At 42.9% G+C, this 15321-nt stretch overlaps 1 protein-coding gene across 1 annotated transcript in view; it reads right to left on the bottom strand.

Annotated features, from left to right (window-relative positions):
• The window catches only part of LOC137308905 (uncharacterized), a 30401-nt gene that overhangs the window by 3985 nt on the left and 11095 nt on the right, over positions 1 to 15321 (bottom strand). The window contains exons 5-11 of the mRNA XM_067977348.1: positions 14346 to 14612; positions 7471 to 7572; positions 6441 to 6471; positions 6019 to 6110; positions 4296 to 4352; positions 925 to 990; positions 30 to 61 (exon numbers count right to left, since the gene is read on the bottom strand). Of these exons, the coding sequence (XP_067833449.1) occupies positions 30 to 61; positions 925 to 990; positions 4296 to 4352; positions 6019 to 6110; positions 6441 to 6471; positions 7471 to 7572; positions 14346 to 14612 (647 nt within the window). The remainder of the gene's footprint in view (positions 1 to 29; positions 62 to 924; positions 991 to 4295; positions 4353 to 6018; positions 6111 to 6440; positions 6472 to 7470; positions 7573 to 14345; positions 14613 to 15321) is intronic.

The following is a 15321-nucleotide window of genomic DNA, read 5'->3' as shown; positions in this document are numbered from 1 at the left end:
AGAATCTTTCCCCTCAAAGGATAACTGACCTGTTTCCCTCCTGAGACGCCATCATCTTTACCTGCGATTAAAACAAACACAAATAATGTTACAATCTGGGCAGACAATGATTAATCAAACCTAGTCAGGGGTAATTTTAACCTAACCCACTTTGGCGCAAATACTCCGGGATCCGGCAAACAACGGTTTTGCACCCACTGGATTTTTCCTGTCTGTTTTCGGCCAGGACGAGTTAGGCTAAAATTACCCAATTATCTGCTAAGAAATCTCTGCAGGATCATTAACTGTCCTCTCGCCTTGTTCCCAATTTATTAAGCAGCAGAAATATAATTACAGTGTCTGCTATCTGACATGATGTTGTGAATCTGTGTTAGTTCCACATTAACCTAATTTATTCTACTCCAGTATAAAGCCTAATGTTTTCGAACAATTGTTCTTAATTGTTCATTGTCTCTGTCACAATCATGAATCTTTCTAGAAGCGAAAATGTACCTTTTATTCCTGTACCTCTACGTTATAGGTGTTATATAAAAGCAAGTTATTGTTTTTCTAAACTCTACCTTCATGTACACTCGGGTTAATTTTCACTTTCACTGCAGGGCAGAAAACGAGCGGGAGCGTGCCGGCCGCTCGTTTTACACTCCGCCTGATTTTACTTCCCATTGGCCCTGAAATTCCCGCGTGTTCTTCCAGATTCCCGCCACAACTTTGCCGGAACCTTCGTGGATCAATTGCAGTGATTATTTTAACCATGTTTTCATGAAGTGAGTAAAAACTTTGAAACTATAATCACTTCAAAAATGACAATCTAAATTATCGAGTTAGAAATTGATAATAGGCGGTAGTGCATTGAGCGCGGGCTATAGGTCCCGCCTGAGGATAAGCTCCAAGGTCCAGCAGCTGTGAAAAATTCACTTAACTTACCAGCGTCTCCTGACTTTTTCATCATGACCTCAGAATAAACTACGTCGGCAGCAGGTTTGTTATAATCTACATGGAAGCAAAAAAAAAACACGGCCTTAAGGAAGCTGTGGTAAGATAAAAAGATAGATAGATAAATTGATAGATAGATAGATAGATAGATAGATAGATAGAGAGATAGATAGCGTGATATAAAGATACATAGATGGATACGTAGATAGATTGATAGATATGTAGGTAGATGATAGATAGGTAGATAAATAAATAGATATGACGTACAAAGGCAACAGTATTAGTATCTGCATTTCGAATAAAGTTGATATGATTATGTTGTTTAATGCCCATTAGTGTAGCAGGTATGATGTCGAACTATTAACCCTGTGAGAGATAACAAAAACAGTTATGGGATGTCGAGAGTGCACATAAGTGTACTTGAATTCAGTTGACCATAAACTCCTTTGGCCCGTCCTGCCGTCTGTAATATTTTATCCACACATACCTCTCGAATTAAACTTTTCTTGTTGTACTTAACCAACTCTATAATGGAAGTCAATGGGAGGTATAATCGGACGCGCTTATAACGTGCAGCCTATTCGAAAGCGCTTGTTTTACACAATCGCTCATAATTAAAATGACCCCCATTGACGGCTGTTCGCCTACATTAGAACAGTGAGTGCGCTTCAGAAGTAATCAATTAGCTTTGAAGTGTTTTGAGACTTCCTGAGGTCGTGAATGGCGCTTCTCATGAGCAAGTTCTTTCCTCTTTCATTGTAACCTGACAGGTCACAGTGTTGAGCGTGTAAAGTGTTCCGATCAATCTCAAGGTAGCTGTCGATATTAGAGATATGGTTTGTGGCATATTTAAAGCATGTTGTCAAAGGAAGAAACTGTGTTACAACGGCATGTTTGCAATGTGTATACATTATGGACATCGGCAAATCTATAGCTTTGATTGCAACCTCAAAGAATGGACAATGTTTGCAAAATGTACACAATATAGAAAAATAGAAAGATGGAAAAAAGGAGCAAGAGTAGGCCATTCAGCCCCTCGGGGGCCTGCTCCGCCATTCAAAATGATCATGGCTGATCGTCTAACTCAGTCCCCTGTTCCCGCTTTTTCCCCATATCCATTGATCCCTTTAGCATTAAAAAATATATCTATCTCCTTCTTGAATACATCGAATGACTTGGCCTCCACTGCCTTCTGTGGTAGAGAATTCCACAGGTTCACCACCATCTGAGTGAAGAAATTTCTCCTCATCTCGGTTCTAAATGGCATACACCGTATCCTAAGGCTGTGACCCCTGATTCTGGGCTCCCCAGCCATCGGGAACATCCTCCCTGCATCTAGTCTGTCGAGTCCTCTAAGAATTCCATATGTTTCAAAGAGATCACCTCCCATTCTTCTAAACTCCAGTGAATATAGGCCTGGTCGACCCAATCGCTCCTCATACGTCAGTCCTGCCATCCCAGGAATCAGTCTGGTAAACCTTTGTTGCACTCCCTCCATGGCAAGGACATCCTTCCTCAGATAAGGAGACCAAAACTGCAAACAATACTCCAGATGTGGTCTCACCAAGGCCCTGTGTAACTGCAGTAAGACATCCCCGCTCCTGTACTCAAATCCTCTTGCAATGAAGGCCAACATACCATTCGCCTTCCTAATTGCTTGCTGCACCTGAATGCTCGCTTTCAGCGACTGGTGTACAAGGACACCCAGGTCTCGTTGCACCTCCCCTTTTCCCAATCTATCACCATTCAGATAATAATCTGCCTTTCAGTTTTTACAACCAAAGTGGATAACCTCACATTTGATCCCCTCATCCAAATCATTGATATATATTGTGAATATCTGGGGCCCAAGCACTGATCCCTGCGGTACCCCACTAGTCACTGCCTGCCACCCGGAAAAAGACCCGTTTATTCCTACTCTCTCTTTCCTGTCTGTCAACCAATACTCAATCCATGACAGTATGTTCCCCGCCCCCCCAATCCCATGTGCTTTAATTTTGAACACTATCCTCTTGTGTGGGACCTTATCAAACGCCTTCTAAATATCCAAGTACACCACATCCACTGGTTCTCCCTTATCGATTCGACGTGTTACTTCCTCAAAATCTCCAGTGGATTTGTTAAGCATGATTTCCATTTTATTAACACATGATGACTTTGTCCAATCCCGTTATTGCCTTCCAAGTGTTCTGTTATCACATATTTTAAAATGGACTCTAACATTTTCCCCACTACTTATGTTGGACTAACTGGTCTGTAATTCCCTGTTCTTTCTCTCCCTCCTTTTTTAAATAGTGGGGTGACATTTGCCACCCTCCAATCTATCGGAACTGTTTCAGAATCTATAGAATTTTGGAAGATGATCACCAATGCATCCATGCTTTCCAGGGCCACTTCCTTTTTGTACTCTTGGATGTCGCTTATCAGGCCCTGGGCATTTGCCAGCCTTTAGCCCCATTAATTTCCCTAACACTATTTTTTTTACTAATACTGTTTTCCTCAGTTCCTCCCTCTCACTAGAACTTTGGTTCCCTAACATTTCTGGGAGGTTATTTGTGTCCTCCTTTGTGAAGACAGAACCAAAGTATGTGTTTAATTGTTCTGCCATTTCTTTGTTCACCATTATCATTTCCCCCATTTCTGACTGTAAGGGGCCTACATTTGTCTTCACTAATCTTTTTCTCTTCACATATTTATCGAAGCTTTTACAGTCAGTTTTTGTGTTCTCTGCTAGTTTACTCTCATACTCTACTTTTCCCCTCTTAATCAATCTCATTGTCCTCCTTTGCTGAATTCTGAACTGCTCCCAATCCTCATGCTTGCCGCTTTTTCTGGCAATTTTATATGTCTCCTCTTTGGATCTGATACTATCCCTAATTTCGTTGGTAAGCCACGGTTGAGCACCATTCCTGTTTTATTTTTGAGCCAGACAGGAATGAATAATTATTGTAATTCCTGCACACGTTCTTCTAAATCGATCGATTTACATTTTACAATTGTTATCGTTGTTGTAGTTAGTTGCAAAATTATTATTGAAAACAATCACGATAATCCACGCAATAGCTATCTGAAAACAAGGACAGCGATAGTTTGTATGCAAGTTACAAGGATATTATTCCCAAGAACTGGAACTCACAAAATGGCAATAGTTGTTTTTTGTCATTTACAAGTCCATGTACTGTGGTTCCGATACAGGCAGTCCGAGACTGCATCGATCGATTGAGACCCTTGCCAGATAACTTCTCACAGTCACAAGATAATCGTTACCACCGCCCCCCCCCCCCAACGAGCCCCACCCAAGCAGTTATCCAATCCTATGAGATAAACATATCCCTCCAGCCAGTTACAAAGCAAATCATTACCTTCTCTGGGCTTCGTGCCTTGCACTACACAGTAGGTTAACTCGTCAGCTTCAGGAGCTGTAGAGAGAGAAAGAAAATAATCACATAGTTACTCAAGGAGGCATTTAGATACCAGATCTGTCCCACAATTCATGATGGGAATTTTACTGGTTTAGGAGTATAGCAATTAGATTGCCTCACCAATGCAAGATAACCCACCATTCAGTGAGTAAATGCACGAAGTGCCGTGGTCCTGAGCGATGGGTCCCAGGGACGCTTTCGATGAGTTGTTTGATTGCAATTGGGGTGACGGTGAGCTGCTCAATTGGTTCCATTGTCCCCAGGTCAGGGGCCCGGATATCGGCCTGAGACCAGTCCCAGCTCCCTTTTCTGGGAAAGTTTAGGTGTAATGGTCGTGAGGGAAAAGGACGCCCTCCTCTCTCAAATCCTCAGAGTGTGAGTCAGGAGGATAGAAATTTGCCTGGGGCATGAGCGCAAAACGGCCGGCATCGCATTGGTCGCCTGTTCTGCGCCCCGCTGCCTAATTGTCAGACTCCTACATTAACAGTTTTGGACTAACACAGAGATGGCCACTCTGCCCATTCAATCCTACCCGAGCAGGAATCATAAGAGACCATAAAACCATAAGAGATAGGAGCAGGTGTAGGCCATTCGGCCCCTCGAGCCTGCTTCGCCATTTAACGAGATCATGGCTGATCTAATTTTTACCTCAACTCCACTTTCCCGCCCTTTCCCCATTTCCTTTGACTACCTTGCTGACCAAAAATTTATCTAACTCAGCCTTGAATGTATTCAATGACTCGGCCCCCACAGCTTTTTGGGGTAAAGAATTCCAAAGATTCACGACCCTCTGGGAGAAGAAATTCCTCCTCATTTCCGTCTTAAACGGGCGACCCCTTATTCTGAGACTATCTCCCCTAGCTTTAGATTCCCCCATGAGGGGTAACATCCTCTCAGCATCTACCCTATCGACTCCCCTCAGAATCTTGTATGTTTCAATCAGATCTCCTCTGATTCTTGTAAACTGCAATGAGTAGAGACCCAACCTGTTCAATCTTTCCTCATATGACAACCCTTCCATACCCGGAATCAACCGAGTGAACCTTCTCTGATCTCCCTCCAATGCAAGTATTTCCTTCCTTAAATAAGGGCACCAGAACTGTACGCAGAATCACCACCTTCAGAAAAGGAAGAAGTAGAAAGAAAATCATAATTGCAAATTTAAAAGAGAGGAAGGGGTAGCGTTTAGTCTCGACGTCAGAGCATCACCTGCAAGGAACACATAAAGGGAAGTCTGCCGGGGAAACAGACACTTCCTTTACAGAACTGAACAGTTTTTCATTTCATTAACTTGATTCATTTCATCCTCTCCGCCATAATTTCCTTCCTGCACCTGCCCAAGCGATGCTTAATGTCCAGACAATGAAGACGAAAATCTAACCCTAGATTTTGCTAAATCCATGCAGATAAGGAGACAGAATTTCCGTGGGAATTATCCATACATTCCGTCGTAAATTCAGTGGAAATTCGGCGCAAACAATGCAGCAACGGACGTTTCTGTGACGTTTTCAACGGATCCCCCTCTAAAGTTACAGCGGGATATCAGGAAAACAGCCTCAGAAATGTACAACCCGAACACTGAATGCTATTGCGAGAAGCTCCAAGACAATATAAACCCCGAAAATTCGATGTTATTTTATCGTATGCATCAGGTGATGTTTACCGGTATTCCGGGCTGATCCCACAACTGCATATTCGGAATTAGCTGCAGGTGTTTCTTCACTCAGCGACTGAGCTCCGATTCCAGTTCCCTCCCTTTGCACAAAGAAAAGTTCTCAGATTTAACGTTTGTTTCAGCTACAACTGAAATCTCACTTTCAACAAAATGTTGATAAATTGAAATAGTAAAAACTGAAATAAAATATTCCTTTAGCTCTCAGAAACCGTAACAGTGACAAGCTCAGCAATATCAGAGACTCTGGGGGTAACACATCTGCCGCCCCTCAGTCTCCCGTCGGATATTCAGTTCCAATAAGGGCGGGGCGCATAACTGGGGCCAGATGCGATACCGCCCGAATTGCATTCCCTTCAGTATCGTCACGGATATAGTTACTTCTTACTAATATAAAGATTTCACTGACTTACCCCTGCGGCCGTGAAACACTTGACGAATTCTCTGGATAAAATAAGAACAGACATATTTCAGCAAGTTGTACAGTAAATCTTTCTGTCGACAGGCGGCTTGGGTTTCTTTAAGTATTCTCCAAATAGCAAACATCTTCATTCATCTTAATTACAAACATTTACAAAAGTTCACTTAAACAAATCATTACTGCAGCGCAAATGCAGAAAGAACGCCCGGAGAACTTTAAGATAAGAGCATAAGAAATAGGAGCTGGAGTAGGCTATTCGGCCCCTCGAGCCTGCTCCACCATTCAATCAGATCATGGCTGATCTTCGACCTCAACTCCACTTTCCCGCCCGAGCCCCATATCCCTTGATTCCCCGACAGTCCAAAAATCTATCCATCTCAGCCTTTAATATACTCAACGATTCAGCATCTGGGGTAGAGAATTCCAAAGATTCACAACCCCTTGAGTGAAGAAATTCCACCTTATCTCAGTCTTGAATGGCTGCCCCTGTATTCTGCGACGATACCCTGTGGTTCTAGACTCTCCAGCCAAGGGAAACAATCTCTCAGCATCTACCCTGTGAAGCCCCCTCATAATTCTATATGTTTCAATGAGATTACCTCCCATTCTTCTAAACTCCATAGAGTATGGACACATTCTGCTCAAGCTCTCCTCACAGGACAACCCTCTAATCCCAGGAATTAATAATTAAGATATTGCCATAAACTGCAGCACAAATCCCACAGAAGACTTTGCCGCCTGATGCTAAGCATGACTGGTGCTGACATTTAAGCCGATCGCCCGGTAAAATCCCTTTTCAGAACACGAGCAGGGGGGAAGATTCCCTCAACCCAGCAAGTTGGACTCATGCCTGTTCTGACCACCTCATTGTAAAGAGCTCTTCATTCTCAAACCCTACTGTTCCATTTCGAATGTTGCAACTGAATATGGGGGCGGGGTGGGGGCGGGGCTGAGAGGGCTGGTGGACTGAATCCCGTCACGTGACCATAGAGTCAATCACCTGCCCGTAAGACATGGCTCACCTTGCTTCTTGTTCCGAAGTTTGAAGAAAACCAATGCAATCAGCACAGCGATGAGAAGCAGTGGGAGCACTGATGCTGTGATCGCGGTTGTGTGACTCTGTACTGGAATCAAATAACATATCCCATGATTAACATAATACAGTTTTATACATTATGGATTCAACCTCGCACCATGTATATAATGAAAATATCATATTTACACCTGTCCAGAACTCCCTCCATCGCCACCTCAGCCCCTCCACCTGGAAACACTGATCCATGGATTTGTCAGCTCTGGACTCGATTACAATAGCTTCCTTTCTGGGCTCCCACCCCGACCACCCACAAACTGCAACTAAACAAACGTCCTGTCCCGTGATAATCCTACTCGCCCACTGTCAACATTTAGATCCCTGTCCGCCAATGTATCAAATTTATACACCTGGTTCTCATCTTCACTTTATTTCTGAAACATCTCCTCCAAAATGTTGCATATCATTACACCCTTCGGCCATTTGATTCTGGCTATTCGGCTTCCTTCGAACCACCATTAGTGAAAGAGATTTGATCTACTTTGACCCCAACTTTCTTAAACCCTCTCCCTAAACCCCTTTCAATCTCCACTTCTCCATCCTGCATTAAAAGCCTTCTCAAGAGGCAAGTTTACAGCTCAGCCCTTCCAATCTCTCTCTCTCTCTCCTTCTCTGCGTGGATCCTGGTCACTTCCCTGTCTATTTTCAGTTGTGAAGCGCATTTGAGAGTCGCTACTTAGTCATATTAAGTTTAATTTATGAACCAAATATTTAATTTACATGAATCATAAAGTTCCCCCTGAGGTGCGAGGTGTCTGTTATATAATATACATCATGCGAGTTCAATATATTGTGAGCTTTGCCGAAATAAAAGTAATTTATAAAATTGGACCAAGCAGCATGAATCTGTTACCTAGTACGGTTATATCTATATGGATGCTGGTTGTGTTAAATATCCCGACATCCTTCCCTCTGTTGGTCGCAACACAGTGATATCGCCCTCCGTGGCTTTTCTCGAATGAATTGATAATGAGCTCACTCCCGTCCGCGTTTAAGTGATAAGATTCGCTGATGTTTTCTAACTGTCGGCCGTTTAGGTACCAGTGGAAACGCGGCTCAGTGCCTTCCGTCACCAGGCACCGGAGGACGAGACGGAACCCTGCTGAAATCTCAATTTTGTTTGTATTGGATGTGAGTAAAGCGCCAGCCACGGGAACAGGAGGAATTCAAATAAGGTGAAAGGAGCAGAGAATTCCATTCGTGTCGTTACGTGATATTCCAGCACAGAAACAGGTCATTCGTTCCAACAGGTCTATGCCGGTGACAATGTTCCACGTGAGCCTCCTCCCACCATTCTTCATCTCAACCCATCAACATATCCTTCCCTTCTATTCACCCTCATATGTTTATCTAGCTTCCCCTTAAATGCTTCTACGCTATTCGCCTCAAGTACTCCTTCTGGCACTGACTACTCTCAGGGCAATGAAGTTTCTCCTGAATTCCCTATTGGATTTATTAGTGACTATCTTATATTTACGACCCCTAGTGCTGGTCTCTGCCGCAAGTGGAAACACTTTCTCTACATCTAACTTGTCAAACCCTTTCATAATCTTAAAGACCTCTATCAGTTCACGCCTTCAGTCCTCTCTTTTCCGAGAGAAACGAGCCGCAGCCTGTTCAGTCTTTCCTGATAGTTATAACCTCAGTTCTGGTCGCATCCACGTGAATCTTTTTTGCACCTTCTCCAATGCTTCTATACTCGTTTTATAAGACAGACACCAGAATTGTTCACAATACTCCAAGTGTGGTCTAACTAAAGTTCTATACAAGTTTAACATAATTTCCCTGCTTTCCAATTCCCTCCCTCAAAAATGAACCCCAGTGCTTCGTTTGCTTGTTTACAGCCTTATTAATATGTCACTACTTTTAGCGTCTTTTGTACCTGTACCCGCAGATTCCGCTGCTCCTCTACCGCGTTTAGTTTATTAACGTCTTGCTGATTTTTCTCGCAGCCCTCCTCAGTATCAGCTCAATTTTATATCATCTGCAAATTTGCTAATTGTATTTCAGATTCCCACATCCAAATCTTTTCTGTAAATGGTGAACAACAGTGGCCCAGCACCAATCCTTGTGGAACACCACTTCCCATCTTTTCCCAGTCTGAATAACTACCTTTGACCCGTAAGTTCTGATGTCTGTTTTGCAGCAAGCTTGCTATCCATTCTTCTACTTGTCCTCTGACTCTACATGCTCTGACCTGAGTGATGAGTCTGCAATGCGGTACATTATCGAATGCCTTAGGAAAATCTAAACATATTACATCTATTGCGTTACCCTTGTTTATCCTTTCTGCTATTACTTCAAAGAATTCAATAAGATTGGTGAAGCATGACGCTCCCTTTTGAAATCTGAGCTGACTAATCGATTATATTTTCGGTTTCTAAGTTTTTTTCTTTTACATCTTTGTGTAAGGATTCCATTATCTTTCCTATTCTTGACATTCAGCTAATTGGTCAATAGTTCCCTGGAGTTGTTATTTCTACTTTTTTTTAAAATATAGGTAGCACATTAGGTGTCCGCTAGTCCTCTGCCACTATGCGCTTTTCGAAAGATTCTTTTTTTATAAATATGTAATGGTTCCTCTTTTATCTCTTCTCCAACTTCTTTTAATATGCACAGATGCAATCCACCCGGACCAGAGCTTTATCCTCTCTGAGTTTGATTAGTTTATCAATTGTCTCCCCCTCTCTATCTTAAATGTCTTTATATCTTTTTTGATCTCTTCTTCTAATGCAATGCTCACTGTTTTTGTCTGCCTGGTAAATACTGAAGCAAAGCAAATATTTAATATTTCTGCCATTTCGTTTCCATTAACTGTGAGTTTATCATATTGATCCCTCAGTTGTCCTATCTCTACCTTGGTATTTATATTGTTTTTGTTGTGTCTGTCGAATAATATTTTTTTCTTTTTATATTCCTTGATAATTGAATTTCGTACTTTCCTTTTGCTTTCCGAATTTTTAAAAATTCTTTCCTCAACTTTTCTGATTACCTTTCCTCATCCTCTCCATTGTTGTCCATGTACTTAGTGTAAGTCTTTACTTTATAGAGTCATAGAGTCATAGAGTTATACAGCACGGATAGAGGCCCTTCGGCCCATCGTGTCCGCACCGGCCATCAGCCCTGTCTACTCTAATCCCATATTCCAGCATTTGGTCCGTAGCCTTGTATGCTATGGCATTTCAAGTGCTCATCCAAATGCTTCTTGAATGTTGTGAGGGTTCCTGCCTCCACAACCCTTTCAGACAGTGAGTTCCAGACTCCATCCACCCTCTGGGTGAAAAAGTTCTTTCTCAAATCCCCTCTAAACCTCCCGCCTTTTACCTTGAATCTATGTCCCCTTGTTATAGAACCCTCAACGAAGGGAAAAAGCTCCTTAGTATCCATCCTATCTGTGCCCCTCATAGTTTCAATCTTGCCCTTATTATTTGATTCATCCATAGTGTGTCATTGCTGGTCAGTGTGTTGCTCCTTTTAAGTGGGATATATTTCTTCTGGACTCTATTGATCACCGTTTTAAATCTTTCCCATTGCTGTTCTATTTCTTTGTTCCAGTTTAGTTCCCCGAGTTCTATTCTCATCCCCTTAAAATTAGCATTTTTTTCTCCAATTTATTACTTTGGTTTTTGTCTTACTTACATCTTTCTCAATCTTTACTTTAAACCTTATTATGTTTTGATCACTATTGCCTAGATGTTCCCCTACACTTACTCTTATTTGTTCTGCTTCATTTCCCATGACCAGATTCAACAGTGATTCCTCTCTTGTTTGTCGGTTTACATGCTGGCTGAGAAAGAAGTCCTGCACACGTTGTAAAACCTCCATTCCCCGAAACCCCTTTAAATACATTTCTTGCTATGTATTAAGCATTTTCTTCAACACAAATAAGTCCCTGAGTCGCTCAGCGAAGCTACCTCTTTTCGGTGAACGTTTTCATATGAATTAAAATTCAGTGGTTGGTCATTTTTGAAAAAATGTGTATTGGAGCCGAATTTTGGGCCGGAATGTTTGAACCGAGCAGATGAATTTTAACTGTTGCCCCTCAAATATTTGAGCTTGAGACTCAGCCCTCAAAATAACTCTGGAGAAGAGCTCTGTGAAAACAGAATATAGATTGACAGGTCACCGTTCCTGTCGCAGTGTTAATCAAATTGCAGATGCAATGAAATACCGGAATTCGCCACTAGGAGCCGCATATCACTCCAAGACCGGAGTTTGTGCAGCATGAAATCATGTGTGGCGTCCACTTACCAATGCAAAGAGAATATGACAAGAACATACATGTATAGAGTTGCCCACCGGACACAGGGTGCTAGGGCTGTTTTTTGCCCGTAAAGGAAACACTGCACCAAAACTTCATGACCTCAGCTCTTTGCACGACTCAACAGCTCTCTCTCATCTCGGTATTTACGGTTGAGAAAGGCATGGATGTTAGGGAACTTGGGGAAATAAATAGTGATGTCTTGAGGAGTGTACATATTACAGAGAGGGAGGTGCCGGAAGTCTTAACGCGCATCAAGGTAGGTAAATCTCCGGGACCTGATGAAATGTATCCCAGGACGTTATGGGAGGTTAGGGAGGAAATTGCGGGTTCCCTAGCAGAGATATTTGAATCATCGACAGCTACAGGTGAGGTGCCTGAAGATTGGAGGGTAGCAAATGTTGTGCCTTTGTTTAAGAAGGGCGGCAGGGAAAAGCCTGGGAACGACAGACCGGTGAGCCTGACATCTGTAGTGGGTAAGTTGTTCGAGGGTATTCTGAGAGACAGGATCTACGGGCATTTGGAGAGGGAGGGACTGATTAGGAACAGTCAGCATGGTTTTGTGAGAGGAAAATCATGTCTCACGAATTTGATTGAGTTTTTTTGAAGGGGTAACCAAGAAGATAGATGAGGGCTGTGCAGTAGACGTGATCTACATGGACTTTAGCAAAGCCTTTGACAAGGTACCGCATGGTAGGTTGTTACATAAGGTTAAATCTCACGGGATCCAAGGTGAGGTAGCCAATTGGATACAAAATTGGATTGACGGCAGAAGACAGAGGGTGGTTGTAGAGGGTTGTTTTTCAAACTGGAGGCCTGTGACCAGCGGTGTGTCTCAGGGATCGGTGCTGGGTCCCCTGTTATTTGTTATTTATATTAATGATTTGGATGAGAATTTAGGAGGCATGGTTAGTAAGTTTGCAGATGACACCAAGATTGGTGGCATTGTGAACAGTGAAGAAGTTTATCTAGGATTGCAACGGGATCTTGATAAATTGGGCCAGTGGGCCGATGAATGGCAGATGGAGTTTAATTTAGATAAATGTGAGGTGATGCATTCTGGTAGATCGAATCGGGCCAGGACCTACTCCGTTAATGGTAGGGCGTTGGGGAGAGTTATAGAACAAAGCGATCTAGGAGTACAGGTTCATAGCTCCTTGAAAGTGGAGTCACAGGTGGATAGGTTGGTGAAGAAGGCATTCAGCATGCTTGGTTTCATTGGTCAGAACATTGAATACAAGAGTTGGGATGTCTTGTTGAAGTTATACAAGACATTAGTAAGGCCACACTTGGAATACTGTGTACAGTTCTGGTCACCCTATTATAGAAAGGATATTATTAAACTAGAAAGAGTGCAGAAAAGATTTACTAGGATGCTACCGGGACTTGATGGTTTGACTTATAGGGAGAGGTTGGATAGGCTGAGACTTTTTTCCCTGGAGTGTTAGAGGTTTCGGGGTGATCTTATAGAAGTCTATAAAATAATGAGGGGCATAGATAAGGTCGATAGTCAAAATCTTTTCTCAAAGGTAGGGGAGTCTATAACGAGGGGGCATAGATTTTAGGTGAGAGGGGAGAGATACAAATGGGTCCAGAGGGGCAATTTTTTCACTCAAATGGTGGTGAGTGTCTGGAACGAGCTGCCAGAGGCAGTAGTAGAGGCGGGTACAATTTTGTCTTTTAAAAAGCATTTGGACAGTTACATGGGTAAGATGCGTATAGAGGGATATGGGCCAAGTGCAGGCAATTGGGACTAGCTTAGTGGTATAAACTGGGCGACATGGACATGTTGGGCCGAAGGGCCTGTTTCCATGTTGTAAACTTCTATGATTCTATGATTCTATCCCTTCACAACGGATCCATTGAGATTGTTTGGACGCGGCAGTAACAGCCACACAGCAGCAGGGCCGAGGACCAGCAGTTCCATGGGCTGCAGTACCTACGCTCACCCTGTGGGAATGCGGTGGAGGTCTTTAAATCAAATCACCACTTGTCTTATTTTTGCTTTCAGCTACCCCCGGATCCTTACAAATATTTTGGTTTGCAGACTATCCCGGCCCAACACAACCATTAGTTTCCTTCAAGCTCCCCACCCTTGGGGCCCGGCATGTCCAAAGGGATAGGAAGGTGTGGCAGGAGGCCTGACCATCCATTTAGGACTCACCCCCATGCTCCCACTTTCCAATGCAGGCCCAGTAACACGTGCACGTGGATACCCAGTAAATCGGCCAACAGCGTGTGAGCACGGAAAGGAAACGTGAGGGGTCTCCAGCCACATTTCCAGAGCGTTCGCAGGAGCAGCCAAGAGGGAACACTCCCCTCACACCGCTGCATTGGACACTCGAACCCATTAAAGTTAATGCAGTGTTCAATTTTGCCACACGCGCTCCGGACACTTGCCAAAAGTTTCGTGTCTGCACAGGAATTTTTCCCCCTATAAATTGCAAATACATCCCACTTCCAGCGCAACAGAATTTCCTGCGGATCCTTTACATGTTCCAACAGTTTTTTGGGAAATAGGAAAAAGAAAACCAGTATCCAACCTGTTACGGTGACGTCTACTTCCGGTGAAACCCACTTCCTGTAGCGTTTTTTGATTTCACACCGATATGATGCCTCATCTGAATCTTGTGCATTTTCGATGGTATACTCAGATTCATCAATTTGTCTTATTAACGTTTTATTTCGATACCACTGGAAGACTTTTGATCTTACTCCCACCCTGGGAGACACCAAATACTTCAGGGAAATGCTTTCACCTCGCAATGCAGCTCTTGGTTTTACTTCGAGTGTTAAAATCTTTTCATGAGCTGTAAATATATGAGAAACATGAAATGAATAAAAATTGAAATATGTTAAAGTACAATTATCAAATCCTCATGAACATTGGCTTGAAAAAACTGCCTGACAGCTGGATCTTTCGGCATCACCCATTGTCTTTTATTGTATTGTGGATGTAATTCTGTGTTTTCGCAGAAACACCGTTTACACGTAAAGGGGTTTGCACTGCACCGCCAGTGAAGCTACGGCAGCGGCGTGGGCGCAGCTCCTGGGGAATATCCTGTCAAAAGTTGGCTGCCACTTTTGATTGAAAGCAATCGTTCCACCTCGCAATAATTTCTTGTTAGTGAGACACAAGATAAGGCACTAAATGTACACCCTACATTCTCACTGTGATGCTGGCCTGCAACTGCACTGTCAGCTAATCCCGATCCCAGTGGGGGGCCAGGAGGTTATACTGGAGGTATGATGAATTTATAACTCACTGTAACTGTTGGGCACCTGTAAGGGAATACAAATTCTACTTTTATTGAATATTTATGGACCCTTGAAAGACAGGAAGGAAAAAGAGGAAATTAAACCAGATGACAAAATTATTCCCACCCCACAGAATCACAGTTTCGCTGTAATAACATGTTAAAAGTATGGGGTATGTTACCCTGAAGTAATCAAAATGATTCTAGACACAGAAATCATCATGGGGTATGGGGGGAGAGCGGGAATGTGGTGTTGACATAG

This window comes from Heptranchias perlo, unplaced genomic scaffold, assembly GCF_035084215.1.
Source record: "Heptranchias perlo isolate sHepPer1 unplaced genomic scaffold, sHepPer1.hap1 HAP1_SCAFFOLD_143, whole genome shotgun sequence".
Classification (NCBI taxonomy): domain Eukaryota; kingdom Metazoa; phylum Chordata; class Chondrichthyes; order Hexanchiformes; family Hexanchidae; genus Heptranchias; species Heptranchias perlo.
This window is presented reverse-complemented; position numbering and strand designations above follow the sequence as displayed.